Source organism: Tachyglossus aculeatus, chromosome 18, assembly GCF_015852505.1.
Source record: "Tachyglossus aculeatus isolate mTacAcu1 chromosome 18, mTacAcu1.pri, whole genome shotgun sequence".
In the NCBI taxonomy this organism is placed as follows: domain Eukaryota; kingdom Metazoa; phylum Chordata; class Mammalia; order Monotremata; family Tachyglossidae; genus Tachyglossus; species Tachyglossus aculeatus.
In genome coordinates, this window is record NC_052083.1 from 3,639,861 (window position 1) to 3,658,965 (window position 19,105).

A 19,105-nucleotide genomic window follows, 5' to 3' on the forward strand; every position below is an offset into this window, starting at 1 on the left:
ATTAAAAATGACCCAATGAATCCTCTCCCCAAAATGTGACTGCCCAAAGAGGACTCCAGAATCGCTGAAATGGAAATTAAGGGGGTAATGAGATGTTTAGATTAGAGGGAGCCCAAGAGGAGCCACTTAAATCCTAGGGCCGGCATCTGAGATAGAGGCTTTGGAAAACAAACAAAAAAAGGAGGCTATTTAGCTGATATATTTAGCTTCTATAGGCGAAATCCCTTCTTTTTTGTTTATTAAGCCTCAGTTCCAGTTGCCAACCCTTGGATTTGAGTGGCTCTCGTGGGGGCTCTCTCTAGCTTAGACGTCTCATTTACACCTTTAATGGATATACCTCGATCGTTCGTCCTGTGGTCCTGTTTGGGCTCATCTTTATATATATCCTGTTGGGCTATATATGTATATATGGTTGTACATATTTATTACTCTATTTATTTATTTATTTATTTTACTTGTACATTTCTATCCTATTTATTTTATTTTGTTGGTATGTTTGGGTCTGTTCTCTGTCTTCCCCTTTTAGACTGTGAGCCCACTGATGGGTAGGGACTGTCTCTACGTGTTGCCAATTTGTACTTCCCAAGCGCTTAGTACAGTGCTCTGCACATAGTAAGCGCTCAATAAATACGATTGATGATGATGATGATGAAATCCCGGCTCCGCCAATTGTCAGCTGTGTGACTTTGGGCAAGTCTGTGCCTGTTAGCTCATCTGTAAAATGGGGATTAAAACTGTGAACCCCCCGTGGGACAACCTGATCACCCTGTAACCTCTCCAGCGCTTAGACTAGTGCTTTGTGCATTTCAAGCGCTTAATAAATGTCATCTTTTTAAAAAAGTGAGACAATTAAAAATGACCCAATGAATCCTCTCCCCAAAATACGATGGCCCAAAGAGGACTCCAGCATCACTGAAATGGAAATTAAGGGGGTAATGAGATGTTTAAATTAGAGGGAGCCCAAGAGGAGCCACTTAAATCCAAGGGTTGGCATGTGAGATAGAGGCTTTGGAAAAAAAAAAAAGGAGGCTATTTAGCTGATATATTTAGCTTCTATAGGCTAAATCCCTTCTTTTTTGTTTATTAAGCTTCAGTTCCAGTTGCCAACCCTTGGATTTGAGTGGCTCTCGTGGGGGCTCTCTCTAGCTTAGACGTCTCATTTACACCTTTAACGGATATACCTCGATCGTTCGTCCTGTGGTCCTGTTTGGGCTCATCTTTATATATATCCTGTTGGGCTATATATGGTTGTACATATTTATTACTCTATTTATTTATTTATTTATTTATTTTACTTGTACATTTCTATCCTATTTATTTTATTTTGTTGGTATGTTTGGTTCTGTTCTCTGTCTCCCCCTTTTAGACTGTGAGCCCACTGTTGGGTACGGACTGTCTCTACGTGTTGCCAATTTGTACTTCCCAAGCGCTTAGTACAGTGCTCTGCACATAGTAAGCGCTCAATAAATACGATTGATTGACTGATTGATTGATTGATTGATCTTTAGTGCTAGCGACCCGAGAGGCGGCCGACCCCCCCGTTACCCGGCTCTGCCGTATGGAGCATCAGCCACCGAATGGCGACGTTGCCGTCTCGCAGGCAGTTCAGCAGCTTGGGGATGTTATCCAGGACCAGCTCCTCCCTCAGGTAGCCTTCCTTGAGAAACTGCTGCACTTGGGCGTGCACGCGGGCGCTGACGGCCGCGGACCGGCTGGCCTTTGGGGACAGAGAACGGGGCGGCGTTAGCGCTGCGGAAACCACGGCTCTCTTGGTCGCGGGGCGGCCGGAGAGGTCGGGGGCAGGTGGACACTGAATCACCCAGGCCGAGACAAGCGGGTAAAAAGTGAGAAGGAAGGCGTGTATCATCGGTACGGTAATACCATTATTATGGCATCTATAAAGCCCTTAGTGTGTGTCAAACAGTCAGCCAATTGTATTTATTGAGCGCTTACTGAGTGCAGGGCACTGTGCTGAGCACCTGGGAGACTGCAATATAACAATAATTAGACACATTCCCTGTCCACAATGAGCTTCCAGTCTAGAGACCTTAATACAGATAAATTACAGATCTGCACTTTTATAACAATAATGGCATTTGTTAAGCGCTTATTATGTACAATAATAATAATAATAACAATGGCATTTATTAAGCACTTACTATGTGCAAAGCACTGTTCTAAGCGCTGGGGAGTCTACAAGGTGATCAGGTTGTCCCACGGGGGGCTCACAGTCTCAATGCCCATTTGACAGATGAGAGAACTGAGGCACAGAGAAGTAAAGTGACTTGTCCAAAGTCACACGGCTGACAATTGGCGGAGCCGGGATTTGAACCCGTGAACTCTGACTTCGAAGCCCGTGCTCTTTCCAGTGAGCCACGCTGCTTCTCAGTACAAAGCACTGTTCTAAGCACTGGGGGGGATACAAGGTGATCAAGTTGTCCCACGTGGGGCTCACAGTCTTTGCCCCCATTTTAGAGATGAGGTAACTGAGGCTCAGAGAAGTTAAGTGACTTGCCCAAGGTCACACAGCAGACATGTGGCGGAGCTGGGATTCGAACCCATGACCTCAGACTCCAAAGCCCGGGCTCTTTCCACTGAGCCACGCAAATCAGGTTGGACAAAGTCCCTGTCCCATAAGGCACTACCAGTTTAAGTAGGAGGCAGAACAGTTATTGAATCCCCATCTTACAGTCCCTCTCCCTAATCTCCCCATTTCTCCGACTTAGACCCGAGGCCCACGAGGGACAGGGACTGTGGCCAACCTGATTACCTGGCATCTCCCCCAGTGCTTATAAGAGTGCTTGACACACAGTAAGCGCTTAACAAATACCCTAATTATTATTTTACAGTTGGGAAGACTGAGGCAAAGAGGAGTTAAGTGACTTGCCCAAGGTCACGCAACCATCGGCAGAGTCGGGCTTAGCAGCCAGGTCCTCTGACTCTTCGGGCCGGGGTCTTTCCACTAGGCCATGCTGCTTCTCACGCTGAAGCTTATTATATTTTAACTGTTCTTGTCTTCAAAGGTAAAATCCCCTGTACCCCTCTAATCCCGAAAGGGCTTGTGAAAGACAGACCAAAAGGCACGCCACTTTCAGTTTTCCAATTTTTCTACCTCTGTACCTGGTGGAGTGACTAAAAAAGCCAGCTTGCGGCTCTCAGATGGTGCTTCGTCAGCAGACGTCAAAACATTTTTAAGATTTTAAACATTTCAGCATTTCAGATCAAAATATAGGAGAGGCTCTGGAGAAATGCAAAATTAATAGCTGGGGCACTGATAGATGCAGCTTCTCTTTTCCCATGATGTCTCCGGGAAATGAGCCAGAATGGGTGCGTTTTTGCTCAGCCCAAATTATTTTGCATCGTATATAGGTTGGACTTTGGGAATCTTTTGTCATCAGGAAAAAGATGATTAGCTTTTGAGCAGAGTTTTCAGATCGGGATTATGAAATGTTCCTCACTCAGAAAAGGCCTTATTTTCTCACCCCCACTCAGCACACACTAGTTTCTTCCATCTTTTTCACTCGACCAGAAACCAGAATCGTTACGATTTAGGGAGCCTATTTTGTCGGAAAGGGCTGGTCTTTCTGTGGATCTCTGCAGAGGTGTAACGTCGGGGGTTGTTTTCCCGGGTTGGCACCCCCCACCAACAGCCTGGCTCTCCGAAATCAAACACTCAGTGCTCAGTAACGCCCGTTTCCCCCAAGAGAAGGAGGACACTTAAGCGGGCCAAACCCACTTGGCTTGGGATGAGGTGCGACATTTAGGCCATTCATCCGCTGACATTGCGCAGTGAATGGAACTTGAGCAAGAACGCTTTAGTGTATCGCAGTTGCTCAAGAATCCCATTACAACATCTTTTCTTCCAAATCCATGCCGCAGATGAAAGCGGTGCTTCCGAAAAGCCAAGCGGAGGCATGCCCTCAAACATTCCCCGGGAAATCCTCTGAGCTCGAATCCCGCTAATACCAGGGCCGCGGTTATCTCTAAACGCTCTCTGGTTCGCCAGGACGTACCTGCTCTTTGATGTTCGAAAGATCCAAAGTGTTATTAAGAGCCGTTTTTGCAGCCTTGTAAGGTTCCCAGGCCTCTGCGAGGTTGACCGTGATCCCCATGTAAATACTGATGACCTAGGACAGGAGACGAAACGGTTCTTAAATGCCGTTCCCGCTAAAAGACGCGCAGGGTTTCCAACCTAGGCCTGCAGATAAAGTCAGGGGAGGCCGTGCCATCCCCAGGCCCCGGGAAAAGGGAACGGAAGCGACGCCTCAGTTTCTGGGGAAATGAACTGAAGGAAGGAAGGGCTTCATTTCAAATCCTTTCGTTCCAAACCTCGAGCCGCGCTCCTTGGTCCTAGTGCTCTCCCAAGAGCCAGAAGACTGAGAAGAAAATCAATCAATCGTATTTATTGAGCGCTTACTTTGTGCAGGGCACTGTACTAAGAAAAGGCGAACCCAATTGAGCAGAGAAATTACAAATCACCGTCAGCGCTTAGCACAGTGCTTCGCACATAGTAAGCGCTTAACAAATGCCAACATTATTATTATTATTATTCCAGGTCTCCCTCCCTGTTCCCAATCAGAAACTCACAATGGGGTGAAATGTTTAAAGATTTCAAATGTATGCGATGTTACTATTTATGGAACACTGATCTATTGAATTTATTTACTCCCTAGACAGCAAGCTCCTCAAGGGCAGGGATCACGTATACCAACTCTATTGTACTATACTCTTCGTACAGTGTTTAGCACAGTGCTCGGTAAATACCATTGGTTGACTGCTTTCCAAAGTTACCCAAAAGGTAGAATCAAATATTTTCCTCCCATCCTTTGCTTTGTTTTGTTGTCTGTCTTCCTGCTTCTAGACTGTGAGCCCGTTGCTGGGGAGGGATTGTCTCTATTTGTTGCCGAATTGTACTTCCCAAGAGCTTTGTACAGTGCTCTGCACACAGTAAATACGACTGACTGAGTGAATGAATACTATCCCCCCCACTAGAGTAGTGCAATCATAAAAGAATTTATAATTCGTTTGCTATGCCACAGTTTGCTACTCATGATTCCCATTCACATGGTTAATAATAGTACTGAAACCGGGTTATCACCCTTTTATTTTTCTCAAGTGCATTTATGTCGATGACCTCATTTTGTTTTGTGGTATTTGTTAAGGGCTGATTATAAGTCACACACCATACTAAGCCCTGGACAGACGCACGGTAATCAGGTTGGACACAGTCCATGTCCCACATGGGTCTCACGGTCTTAATCCCCATTTTATAGAGGAGGTAACTGAGGCACAGAGAAGTGAAGTGACTTGCCCATGGTCACTCGGCAGATAAGCGGCAGAGCCGAGATTAGAACCCAGGTCCGTGCTCCATGCCCTAGGCCACACTGCTTCTCATTATACCTTCACAACATCTTCAGAGCTAAGAAAATGGAGTTTCTCGGAGTCAGGTGCTTTCAATGGCAGCTCACTGCTGCAGAAGCTCTATCTTGTCTGTATAAAAGCTGCTGTAGTGCCTAGAAAAGTGCTGTGAGCCCTGTGACTGCTGAATATTTACCGCCGATGATGGGAAAAACAAAATTTCAAAATCTACATTTTCCAGAAACGGAGAAAAACGTATTTTAGATCACCAAGAAGATGTGAAAAAAATGTAAATGTTCCCCTGGTGCGTGGCAAAACCACACTGTGGGGGCCATGTTACACCCAAAAATGAAATAATGTAAACTAAAACCACGTGCACTGCTTTGGTCTCAATGGGTTCAAGTGCTCAAAATGCAAGATGTGAACAAAACAAACAGGCTTCTGACCCACTTTTAACAACGGGCCTTTTCAATAGCAGAAATGTTCTATGTTTAAAAAGATTTGACCCGTGACGGTCTCCATTTGAGAAAAGGAAAACATTTTACTGTTGTTTGTCCTTCCCTTATTAGTTTATTCTTAAAATTCACTTAAAAATCTTCCTTGATGATCTCTTCTATTATCACCATCACCATCATCAATCGTATTTATTGAGCGCTTACTGTGTGCAGAGCACTGTACTAAGCGCTTGGGAAGTACTCATCACATCGTATTCTGAACGTCAAGGTCTGATTGTATTTTTTAGCATTAAGGATACTGGTATTTATTCAGCACTTTCTACGTGTCAAAGCACTGTGCTTTGCGCTGGGGTAATGATAATAATAACGATGATGGCATTTATTAAGCGCTTACTATGTGCAAAGCACTGTTCTAAGCGCTGGGGGGGGGTTACAAGGTGATCAGGTTGTCCCCCGTGGGGCTCACAGTCCTAATCCTCATTTTACAGATGAGGCAACTGAGGCCCAGAGAAGTGACTTGTCCAAAGTCACACAGCTGACAAGGGGCGGAGCCGGGATTTGAACCCATGACCTCTGACTCCAAAGCCCGCGTGCTCTTTCCACTGAGCCACGCCGCCAGATCGGACCCAATCCCGGTCCCACACGGGGCAATCGGCCAATCGTTCATTCAGTCGTATTTACTGAGCGCTTACTGTGTGCAGAGCACTGTGCTAAGCGCTTGGGTAATAATAATAATAATAACGATAATGGCATTTATTAAGCGTTTACTATGTGCAAAGCACTGTTCTAAGTGCTGGGGGGGGGGGTTACAAGGTGATCAGGCTGTCCCCCGTGGGGCTCACAGTCTTAATCCTCATTTTACAGATGAGGCAACTGAGGCCCAGAGAAGTGACTTGTCCAAAGTCACACAGCTGACAAGGGGCGGAGCCGGGATTTGAACCCATGACCTCTGACTCCAAAGCCCGCGTGCTCTTTCCACTGAGCCACGCCGCCAGATCAGACCCAATCCTGGGGCAATCGGCCAATCGTTCATTCAGTCGTATTTACTGAGCGCTTACTGTGTGCAGAGCACTGTGCTAAGCGCTTGGGAAGTACAAGTTGGCAACATATAGAGACGGTCCCTACCCAATAGCGGGCTCACAGGCCAATCAATCAATGGTACTTATGGAGCGCTTACTGTGCGCCGAGCACTTCTACTGAGCTCCTGGGAGAGTGCAACACCGCGGGATTAGTAGCAACGTTCCCTGCCCACCGGGAGCTTACGGTCTGGAGGGAGCAACATTCCCAACCCGGGACGCGGCCGACGAAGGAAACTCACCCAGTTATCCGGAAAGTATTTGTCCACAATCTCTCGCATTTTTGCTTGGTGGGTGTGCAGGACGGAGGGCTCAAAATAGAGGATCACGTACAACATGGCAGCCTGATGGGCCAGAGCAGTACTACGATGTTCGGGAAGAGGGTACGCCGAAACCTAGAACGAATGGCGGGGAGCCCCGAAGGGAACATTTAGGGTACGTTTGAGGTTTCACACCCCTCCGCGCACATTAGGGAGCCGATCCTAACTAGACGCCCCCCACCCTGCCCCCCGCCGCCCCCGATCTTCCTGAGCAAAGCTTGGGCTGGGGCCCGGGAGGAGGGAAGAGGCCAAAACAGGGCTCCCTAACCGACCTACAGATGTGGAAATAGCTAGTCAGTCATCCGATTTTATTTCCTGAACGCTCCCTGTGGGCAGAGCACTGTATGAAGCGCTTGGGAGAGCACGAGTTAACAATAAGCAGACACGTGAGCTTAGAGTCGCAGCGTGGCATAGTGGGTAGAGCCCGGGCTTGGCAGTCGAGGGTCACGGGTTCTAATCCCGGCTCCACCGCTCGTCTGCTGGGTGACTTTGGGCAAGTCTCTGGGCCTCAGTGACCTCATCTGCAAAAGCGTGGCTTTTTGAAGCCGCGTGGCTCAGTGGAAAGAGCCCGGGCTTTGGAGTCAGAGGGCGTGGGTTCAAATCCCGCCTCCGCCAATTGTCAGCTGGGCGACTTTGGGCAAGTCACTTCACTTCTCTGGGCCCCAGTTCCCTCATCTGTAAAATGGGGATGAAGACTGATCACCTTGTAACCTCCCCAGCGCTTAGAATATGCTCTGCACATAGTAAGCACTTAATAAATGCCATTATTATTATTATTATATAATATATAATATTATATAATAATATATATAATATATAATATTATGGCTCCACTGAGCCATGCAGAGAAGCAGCATGGCTCAGTGGAGAAGAGCCCGGGCTTTGGAGTCAGAGGTCATGGGTTCAAACCCCGGCTCCGCCAATTGTCAGCTGGGTGACTTTGGGCAAGTCACTTAACTTCTCTGGGCCTCAGTTACCTCATCTGTAAAATGGTCATTGAGACCGTGAGCCCCAGGTGGGACAACCTGATCACCTTGTAACCTCCCCGGCGCTTAGAACGGTGCTTTGCACATAGTAAGCGCTTAATAAATGCCGTCATTATTATTGTTATTATCTGTAAAAGGGGGATGAAGACGATGAGCCCCACGCGGAACGACCTGATGAGCTTGTATCAACTCCGGCGCTTCCGATGGTGCTCGGCACCTGGTAAGCGCCTGACAAATACCACCGCTGTTACGGCCCGGAGGGGGAAGGCAGCTCCGAACAACCCCATCCGCGGCCCGGGTCCGCGGCCGGTCCTCGCCTGGTTGTAGATGTCGTCGGACCGCAGCCTCCCGATGACCATGCTGACGAAGGCTTCGCTGACGGGCACCCGGCGGAAGTAACTCTCGGGGTAGCCCGGCGGCCTCTTGGCTCCCGGCTGGCTGCAGTAGCCCGTGCTCCGCAGCAACTTGCAGATGTCGTCCATGTTCGAGTCGGCGGAAGACCGCGCCGCGCTGCGGGAGGGTGAGAAACGAAAGCACGGGGCCGGGGAAGTCCCGAGGTGAGAAGCCGACGACGGGATCCTGCTGCTTTACCAGCGGACCCTGTAGAGAAGCAGCGTGGCTCAGTGGAAAGAGCCCGGGCTTTGGAGCCAGTGGTCGTGAGTTCAAATCCCGGCTCTGCCAATTGTCAGCTGTGTGACCTTGGGCAAGTCACTTCACTTCTCTGGGCCTCAGTTCCCTCATCTGGAAAATGGGGGTTGACTGTGAGCCCCCCGTGGGACAACCTGATCACCTTGTAACCCCCCAGCGCTTAGAACAGTGCTTTGCACATAGTAAGCGCGTAATAAATGCCATTATTATTATTATTATTATTATTATTATTATTAAAGATCCTTTTTTCAATTAATTGATCAACCGAGGGCTCTTACTGAGCCCTTACTGTGTGCAGAGCACTGTACTAGGGGCTTGAGAAGCAGCGTGGCTCAGTGGAAAGAGCCGGGCTTCGGAGTCAGAGTTCATGGGTTCAAATCCCGGCTCCGCCAATTGTCAGCTGGGTGACTTTGGGCAATAATAATAATAATAATGATGGCATTTATTAAGCGCTTACTATGTGCAGAGCGCTGTTCTAAGCACTGGGGAGTTTACAAGGTGACTAGGTTGTCCCACGTGGGGCTCACCGTCTTCATCCTCATTTTACAGATGAGGGAACTGAGGCCCAGAAAAGTTAAGTGACTTGCCCACGGTCACACAGCTGATAAGTGGCGGAGCCGGGATTTGAACCCATGACCTCTGAACCCAAAGCCCGGGCTCTTTCCACTGAGCCATGCTGCTTCACTTCTCTGGGCCTCGGTTCCCTCATTTGTAAAATGGGGATTAATCAATCATATTTATTGAGCTCTGTGTGCAGAGCACTGTACTAAGCGCTTGGGAAGTACAGGTTGGCAACATATAGAGACGGTCCCTACCCAGCAGTGGGCTCACAGTCTAGAAGGATTAAGACTGTGAACCCCCCTGTGGGACAACCTGATCACCTTGTAACCTCCCCAGTGCTTAGAGCAGTGCTTTGCACATAGTTAAGCGCTTAACAAATGCCATTACTATTATTACTGGGACAGTGTACTAATAATGACGACGATGATGATAATTGTGGTGTTTGTTAAGCACCTACTATGTGCCAGGCACTGTACTGAGCGCTGGGGCAGATACGAGCCAATGGGTTTGGGCACAGTCCCTCGCCCACATGGGGCTCGCAGTCTTTATCCCCATTTTACAGATGAGGTCACTGAGGTACAAAGAAGCGAAGTGACTTGCCCAAGGTCACACTGCAGACAAGTGGCGGAACTGGGATGAGAACCCGGGTCGTTGTGATTCCCAGGCCCGTGCTTTATTCCCTAGGCCATGCTGCTCCCCTAACAATACAGGCCTGGAATTCCCCCTGGCCCGGAATGCTCTCCCTCTGCACATCCAAGCTCGCTCTCTTCCTCCCTTCAAGGCCCTACTGAGAGCTCACCTCCTCCAGGAAGCCTTCCCATACTGAGCCCCCTCCTTCCGCTCCCCCTCATCCTCCTCTCCATCCCCTCCGTTTTACCTCCTTCCCCTCCCCACAGCACCTGTATATATGTTTGTACGGATTTATTACTCTATTTTATTTGTACATATTTATTCTAATTATTTTATTTTGTTAATATGTTTTGTTCTCTGTCTCCCCCTTCTAGACTGTGAGCCCACCGCTGGGTAGGGACCGTCTCTATCTGTTGCCGACTTGGACTTCCCAAGCGCTTAGTCCAGTGCTCTGCACACAGTAAGCGCTCAATAAATACGATGGAATGAACGAATGAACGAACGATACAGCTGGTAGACATGATCCCTGCTCTGAGGTAAGAAAAACTGGAAGTGTGTATACTTAGTACGTCTGTAAAGGATGAGCCCAAGGAATTTATGTGGTGAGAATTTCAAGGTAGGAGAGACACAATTGTTCCTTGGAAAAAAGCGTCCTCCAGAATGTACATGAGCAGGTTGTAACTAGGAAGAACAGGTCATTCTCAAGAAACTTAAATGAGATGTGGAGCGTTTTAGACTGGGAGCCCACTGGTGGGTAGGGACTGTCTCTATATGTTGCCAACTTGGACTTCCCAAGCGCTTAGTACAGTGCTCTGCACACAGTAAGCGCTCAATAAATACGATTGATTGATTGAGGGAGCTTATAGGTCTAGCTACAACGCTCTTCCTCTCGGTAAACTTTAGTGTCTGTCCTCCCTGCTAGACTATAAGCTCCTTGAGGCTAGGGATGGTGACTTTGAACACTACTGCACTCTCCTAAGAGCTAAGTACAGGGCTCCGCACACAGTAGGTGCACAATACACTGGTTGATCGATGGTTCTTTGGTCGTCCGTGGAATATTTTAGACTGTGAGCCCCCTTTTAGACTGTGTGCCCAATGTTGGGTAGGGACTGTCTCTATATGTTGCCAATTTGTCCTTCCCAAGTGCTTAGTACAGTGCTCTGCACATAGTAAGCGCTCAATAAATACGATCGATGATGATGATATGGCTGACTCTCCTTTCCTGAAAGTCCTCAAACACCGTGGACAGAGCCTCTTCTGCTTTCAGAGTGAGAGAATGCCTGAAAGGAGGGCAGTGCTGAGTGAAACTTCTCAAGATGTCTCCCACCTCGAGTTCTCTTTAGGAAAAAGCCAGACCGCCACGGAGGTGCCAGTGAACGCGGTCAGTCAAACCCACGGAAGACCGAATAAAGCAACGGCAGGCTGTAGCAAGACGGACCGTGACTCAGTGGGAGGTTAGCCAGACCTTCCCAAGAGAGAATGAATTAAACGAGGAGGACACCCAAAATTCATTTCTCCCCCTCCTTGTTCTGAGGACAACTGGAGACACCCAGCCTTCTTCACGCAGCCTTGCCGTGTATCAGCAATGACGATTCGCTTTTGATTCCAGCCACGCACGGGCTTGCTGCCGACTTGAACTTCCCAAGCGTTTAGTACGGTGCTCGGCACACAGTAAGCGCTCAATAAATACGATTGAATGAATGAATGGACTTCAAACTTAGGCTCAGAGGAGTAATTTGCGGATGCTGCAGTTCATTCAATTCAACTGTATTTATTGAGAGCTTACTGTGTGCAGAGCACTGTACTAAGAGCTTGCGAAGTACAAGTCGGCAACATATAGAGATGGTCCCTACCCAACAACAGGCTCACAGTCTAGAAGATAGGCTCACAGTCTAGAAGATGTGTCTACCATCTCCTTTATATTGTACTCCCCCAAGTGCTCTGTACAGTGCTCTGTGCACAGTACATGCTCAATATGATGATGATGATGACCTCTTAGGGGGGAGATCTGCAGAATTCAGCTCGGTCTCTGGTCTCTCCACCCTTCTACCCAGTTGCCATGAAATGAGTCTAGAGGGATACAAAACAGATATCCATATCCCATTCGTGCACCCCTTAAACCCTCTTTCCCTAATGAAAATGGGCTGAAAAACAAAAACCAAGGGGCCCCGGGTTCTAACAGAAGCAGCCCCAGGGAAAGTAATCTGCACTGGTTCTTCCTGCTGGGACCAACCTTCCTGATCAAACCCGATTTTTTCCAAACTTCCTGCTCACAGCTTGAAACCAGAGTTGGATTGGGGCATCTGGTCAGGGAACTCTGCTGAGAATGGGGAAAATGGCTTTTCTAGAGGCCTGGAATCCTGGTCTTGGGTTTGAAGCCATATTTCTCCTAAAGCTCCTTTTGACCCGTCTCACTTCTCTTCCTCCCGTCCATGTCTATTGGACTGCTATACTCTTCTCAGTCAATCCAACCTCTAGGCAGTACACTTGGGAACCCAGAAAACAAGGACTCCCCATGATATATATTACCTGAAACGCCTCTATTTCCTTTTTTTATGACGGACAATAGAAATGGACAATAGATTGAAAAAAGTTCCAGGCACAGATGTAGCTGCCAACACCTCTACAACCCCAGGGCTCCCCGACTGCTCAAGGACGCAGAAAACAGGCCCAGGGACTGGCAGTTGAAATTTCACTGAAAATCCGTGTCGTGTTCAACCAAATAATACGCGGCTCTGGGTCGCGTTCAAATTTAGGAGGGAGCTGGCAACCCGTCCCTGGAACTGGGGAAGGAAGGCGTCTCCCTCCGTTTTCCTCCGGTGGTGTCTTCAGTTGGTCGTATTTCTGCTCAAATGTTTGCTGGCAGAGGTGTCTACTGACTCCATAGGACTCTCCCAAGCACTTAGTACAGTGCTCTGCACACAGTCAGCGCTCAATGTCATTGTTTGACTGATCGATTAATAGATGGAGAGCGGCGCGCTACTCACGGGCCACAGTTCCAGGATGAATCCTGGCAGCTTGGCTCCCTGGCTTCTCTTTCAACATGCCCTGGGCTATTCCTTCTGTTGGGTTGCATTCATTCATTCAATCAATCGTATTACAGTGTGCAGAGCACTGTACTGAACGCTTGGGAAGTACAAGTCGGCAACATAGAGAGACGGCCCCTACCCAACAACGGGCTCACAGTCTAGAAGGGGGAGACAGACAACAGAATGAAACATGGAGACAGGTGTCAAAATCGTCAGAACTGATAGAATTAAAGCTACATGCATATCATTAACAAAATAAATAGTAAATATGTACAAGTAAAATCAATAGAATAATAAATCTGTACATATATATATATATATACAGGTGCTGAGGGGAGGGGAAGGAGGTAGGGCGGCGGGGATGGGGAGGAGGAGAGGAAAAAGGGGGCTCAGTTTGCCCGGAACTCTTCAGAAACACAATGGCCAGGAGACCCAGGGCCTAGATACAGCTGGATAAGAAATCAATCAATCAATCGTATTTATTGAGCGCTTACTGTGTGCAGAGCACTGTACTAAGCGCTTGGGAAGTACAAGTTGGTCCTCTCCAGAGTCAACCTCAGCATACTTCCCCCACCTCTAGGCTAAGCTTGATGCGGGCAGGGAACGTGTGTACTGAACTCTCCCAGCGCTTAATACAGTGCTCAGCCCACAATAAACCCGCAACAAATACCTTTAATTGACTAATTAATTACCCAGCGTAAACCCTGAAAAGGTTGGGAGAAGGTTCACTGAATATTGGCCTCCGGAGAATGAAAACCATCTTAACACTTAGAATAATAATAATAACAATAATAATTAGAATAATAATAATAATGGCATTTATTAAGCACTTACTATGTGCAAAGCACTGTTCTAAGCGCTGGGGAGGTTACAAGGTGATCAGGGTGTCCCACAGGGGGCTCACACGATTAACCCCCATTTTACAGATGAGGGAACTGAGGCACAGAGAAGTGAAGTGACTTGCCCAAAGTCACCCAGCTGACAACTGGCGGAGCCGGGATTTGAACCCACGACCTCTGACTCCAAATGATAATAATAATAATAATAATAATGATACCATTTATTAAGCGCTTACTATGTGCAAAGCGCTGTTCTAAGCACCGGGGAGGTTACAAGGTGATCAGGTTGTCCCACGGGGGGCTCACAGTCTTAACCCCCATTTTACAGACGAGGGAACTGAGGCAGAGAAAAGTGAAGTGACTTGCCCAAAGTCACCCAGCCGACAATTGGCGGAGCCGGGATTTGAACCCATGACCTCTGACTCCAAAGCCCGGGCTCTTTCCACTGAGCCACGCGGCTTCATGTACAAGACTTTTTGGAAGGGACACTAAATTTTAAAAGGCCGTCTGGAGCCAGTCTCACTCTTTCCATTAATAATAATAATAATAATGGCATTTATTAAGCGCTTACTATGTGCAGAGCACTGTTCTAAGTGCTGGGGAGTTTACAAGGTGATCAGGTTGTCCCACGGCGGGCTGACAGTCTTCATCCCCATTTTACAGACAAGGGAACTGAGGCCCAGGGAAGTGAAGTGACTTGCCCAAAGTCACCCAGCCGACAACTGGCGGAGCCGGGATTTGAACCCATGGCCTCTGACTCCAAAGCCCGGGCTCTTTCCACTGAGCCACGCGGCTTCATTTACAAGACTTTTTGGAAGGGGCACTAAATTTTAAAAGGCCGTCTGGAGCCAGTCTCACTCTTTCCACTGCCCAATAGTTGGTATTTACTTTAGATTCATATATATCCCTGTATATATATGTATACATATATATCCCTGTATATATGTATATATGTTTGCACATATTTATTACTCTATTTATTTGTTTATTTATTTATTTTACTTGCACGTAGCTATTCTATTTATTTTATTTTGTTAGTATGTTTGGTTTTGTTCTCTGTCTCCCCCTTTTAGACTGTGAGCCCACCGTTGGGTAGGGACTATCTCTGTTTGTTGCCAATTTGTACTTCCCAAGCGCTTAGTACAGTGCTCTGCACATAGTAAGCGCCCAATAAATACGATTGATGATGATGATGATGATTCAGGAGTCAAGAAAAGGGAGGCAGTCTTAACTCATGCAAAAATCCCGATACCTCCTATCATCTTTCCAATTTGTACTTCCCAAGCGCTTAGTCCAGTGCTCTGCACATAGTAAGCGCTCAATAAATACGATTGATGATGATGATGATCTTTCTGTGGCTGCGAAGGCACTTTGAAGGAAGTAATGTGGCCTAGTGGGAAGAGCCCGGGCCTAGCAGTTAGAGGACCTGGATTCTCACCCGGGCTCTGTCACTTACCTGCTGGGAGACCTCGGGTAATGGGCGGTTAAAGGAACCAGAGAATTCCTCGGTTTCTGCGTTTCGTGGTGACTTACTCTCCCGAGAAAACGGAGGAGCTGTAATTCATGAGTTTGGACGTCCCACAGTGAAATACGGTACTCTCCCAAGCGCTTAGCACAGTGCCCTGCACACGATACACACTCAGAGGTCCTTCTCAGACAAGCATCCCTCTGAATGAGTTGCAGTTAACTCGCTGAAATCTGCAGCGCTTGTTTCTAAATTAAATCGCCTTCCCCGTTCAACAGCTCCTTTGGTTATCCGCTGACGCCTCGGAAGTCAGATACAGATTAGGGGCAGAAATTCCTCCCGTCGTTGTTAATTGCTTAATTTTAGTTTGTTAATATGTGCTGTTTTGTTGTCTGTCTCCCCCTTCTAGACTGTGAGCCCGCTGTTGGGTAGGGACCATCTCCTTGTACTTCCCAAGCGCTTAGTGCAGTGCTCTGCACACAGTAGGCGCTCAATAAATACGACTGAATGAATGAATGAACTTAACTTTTCTGGGCCTCAGTTTCCTCCTCTGAAAATGAGGAGTAAATCTTATTCTCTCTACTTAGACTGTGAGACCAACATGCGACAAGATTTATGCCTAACCTGAATGTCTTGTGTCTACCCCGGTGCCTACTACAGTGTGGGGCACATACTGCGCGCTTAAGAAATCCCATTATTATCAGAAACAAATTCCCTGATGCTTTTTACCGGCGGAAACCCTCTGCGGTAATCCTGGACGTGAGGATACCTGTATCTGTAGTAGGAAACTAGCATCCTCTCTCTGACTTCTCCTTCGATTTTCTGGTCAATCACCATCAACATGACTCCATACAAGTACAGAGCTTCACACTACCGAGAGAGAAAAGAATGGATCAAACTCCTAATCATCCTCTACGTATCTCCTTTACGGGTGAATTTGAGGCTGTGAGAGGGAGCTTCCCCATACCGCTCCGGAACCATTATTATGATTTTTGACACTTGTTTAGTGCTTCCTGGGGGCCGGGCACTACGGTCAGCACTGGGGATAATCCTGGTAGGGTCTTAAAGATGGCCAAACAGGGAACCGAGTCACAGACGAAGAAGAGGAGGAAAGCCGCGGGGCGTTACTGCTTGAGGAATGGTTTGTTCTTGGGCTTCTTCTCCCTGCCCTTGCGGGGCCGGCCCCGGTCATGACCATCCCAGGGCTCTAACGGTGAGGAAGCGACGATACTGGCTGCCTACGTCCCCTGGCCAGATGGATCCCTTCCCTCCGGGAGGCTGAGGGAGAAGGGAAGAGGGAGGAAAACGCACTCCGTTGGTCCCAAGACCCTGATGGAGGAGCCCCACATCACATAATAATGGCATTTATTAAGCGCTTACTATGTGCAAAGCACTGTTCATCACACGGCTGTTGTTCCAAATTTGGGGTGATGTGGGTTTTAATCGCGACTGCCCGATAACTCGGCCATCACCGTGTCCCCGGAGGAGCAGGGTCTTCAAGTGTTTTCTTCAACACTGGGACCAATTTAAGTGTGTGCTCGGCGGCCGTTGGCTTTCCGGCCCTGAGAACCGAAATGGAGGCGAACCGGCCCACTGGCAGGGAATCTACTGCGCTGAACCAATGTGGGATGGAAAGCTGGCTTTTTCTGAATGATTTCTCACAGAACTATTTATTTTAAGCGTTTCACGGCATTTAGCAAAACACGATCCAACCCGCTAAAGAAGCGGAGGAGGAAGATGCTTTTGTGGTTCCCATGACCCATCACCCCCACATAACCCAGCCTCCCTCTCTCTGGGGTTCCTCTCTCTCCTGACCTCTCCTGACTCCGGGCTTGGGAGTCAGAGGTCATGGGTTCTAATCCCGGCTGCGCCAATTGTCAGCTGTGTGATCTTGGGCAAGTCACTTCACTTCTCTGAGCCTCAGTGACCTCATCTGGAAAACGGGGAGGAAGACTGTGAACCCCACGTGGGACAACCTGATCACCTTGTATCCCACCCCAGCGCTTAGAACAGTGCTTTGCACATAGTAAGGGCTTAACAAATGCTGTCATCATCAGCGTCATCATCATCATCATCAACACCCTGAGCTCTGGGATGTGAATTGGGGGCATACGCCCCATCTCTGATCTTCCTAGTCAGGGGAAAGTGGGGGTTGAGGCCCTGCTCTCTGCATAGTCCAAGGCACTCTCCTGCCCTGCTGAGCTTCCCAAATAAGCCGGCAGCACCCTCATTTAGACATACTGTGGTGGTATTTTTGGTCGTCTTTTGCGCTTTTCTGTCTTGTGTGCACTGCGGGGCCTTCCTTTCCCCTGCCCACTAACAGGGACTTTTCCTTCTTGTGTGCTGTTGGGGGAACTTTTGTTAATATGTTTCGTTTTGTTGTCTGTCTCCCCCTTCTAGACTGTGAGCCCACTGTTGGGTAGGGACCGTCTTTATGTGTTGCCGACTTGTAATAATAATAATATTACTAATGATGGCATTTATTAAGCGCTTACTATGTGCAAAGCGCTGTTATAAGATGATCAGGTTGTCCCATGGGGGGCTCACAATCTTAATCCCCATTTTACAGACGAGAGAGCTGAGGCATAGAGAAGTTAGGTGACTTGCCCAAAGTCACGCAGCTGACAATTGGTAGAGCCGGGATTCGAACCCACGAACTCTGACTCCAAAGCCCGGGCTCTTTCCACTGAGCCACGCTGCTTCCGTGTACTTCCCAAGCGTGTAGTACAGTGCTCTGCACACAGTAAGCGCTCAATAAATATGATTGAATGAATGAATGAATGAACTACCTCCATCCTCCAATCTGCTCTAGGGTAGGAGGGAGTTTTCAAATCTCCTAACCACTCACAGGAACTTTCTCCTCCTCCTCCTCTGCTCCCCATATGCTCCGAGGGGCTTCCTCTTTGGGGCACTGACACCTTCCAAGTTTGAGCATCCTGGGACTTTCTCTGCCTCCCAAGCTCCGCCTTTGGCCTGATTCTCCGGCCTTCCTCCTGACTCCCAGGCAGGAGTGCAAGTGTTATTCACCTCCTGATACGAGGAAAGTGCTCAGTTTGGGCTTTTAGCAGACAATGGGGGGAGTGGGAGGGAGAGGGGAATACCATCTCCGTGTTTGATATACGCTAGTGTGGCCAACTGATTGGGTTTGGCATTTCCACGACGCTTCAGCGACCCGAGATGTCTGACCACTTACTAGAAGCTGCTTTCCGTCTTCATTGAGAAGCACAGTTTCCAGCGTTTGCTGAATATAAATCCCTTCATTAAGATCATCCAGGTACCTGCGGAAGAAGGAAAGGAGAGTTTACTTCCAGGACGAAGGAATTTTGCTTTCCTTCTCGAAAGATGCTTAAGTGGTTTGCTGACCGGATATGCCGGGTTTTTGCTTTATGCACAGGGATGGTAATGGAGTGGAGATTTCAGGGAGACGTGGACTGAGATGGGACAGGTTTCCCAGAGCAAACGGGATGAAAGCTGCCACCTTGGGTCTTTTCAAATCTCACTGGAAACTCCCAGGCTTTTTTTCAGATACCTACCTATGGGATTACAGTTCCAGAGACTAAGGGGCTCCTTAATAGTCTTCCCGTTTAACCTTTTCCCTCCTTCAGTCTACCCTGCATACAGTTTCTTGAACCTTTTTTTTTTTTTTAATGGTATTTATTAAATTCTCACCATGTGCCAGGCACCGTCCTAAGCGCTGGGGTCGATACAAGCTAATCAATCAATCAATCAATCGTATTT

The 19,105-nt window shown here is 48.0% G+C and overlaps 1 protein-coding gene across 1 annotated transcript in view; it reads right to left on the reverse strand.

The window, feature by feature from the left end:
* The window catches only part of WASHC5 (WASH complex subunit 5), a 64,242-nt gene that overhangs the window by 37,284 nt on the left and 7,853 nt on the right, over positions 1-19,105 (reverse strand). The window contains exons 4-9 of the mRNA XM_038760349.1: positions 18,561-18,645; positions 16,137-16,237; positions 8,513-8,705; positions 7,132-7,284; positions 4,014-4,127; positions 1,546-1,717 (exon numbers count right to left, since the gene is read on the reverse strand). Coding sequence (XP_038616277.1) covers positions 1,546-1,717; positions 4,014-4,127; positions 7,132-7,284; positions 8,513-8,705; positions 16,137-16,237; positions 18,561-18,645 — 818 coding nt within the window. The remainder of the gene's footprint in view (positions 1-1,545; positions 1,718-4,013; positions 4,128-7,131; positions 7,285-8,512; positions 8,706-16,136; positions 16,238-18,560; positions 18,646-19,105) is intronic.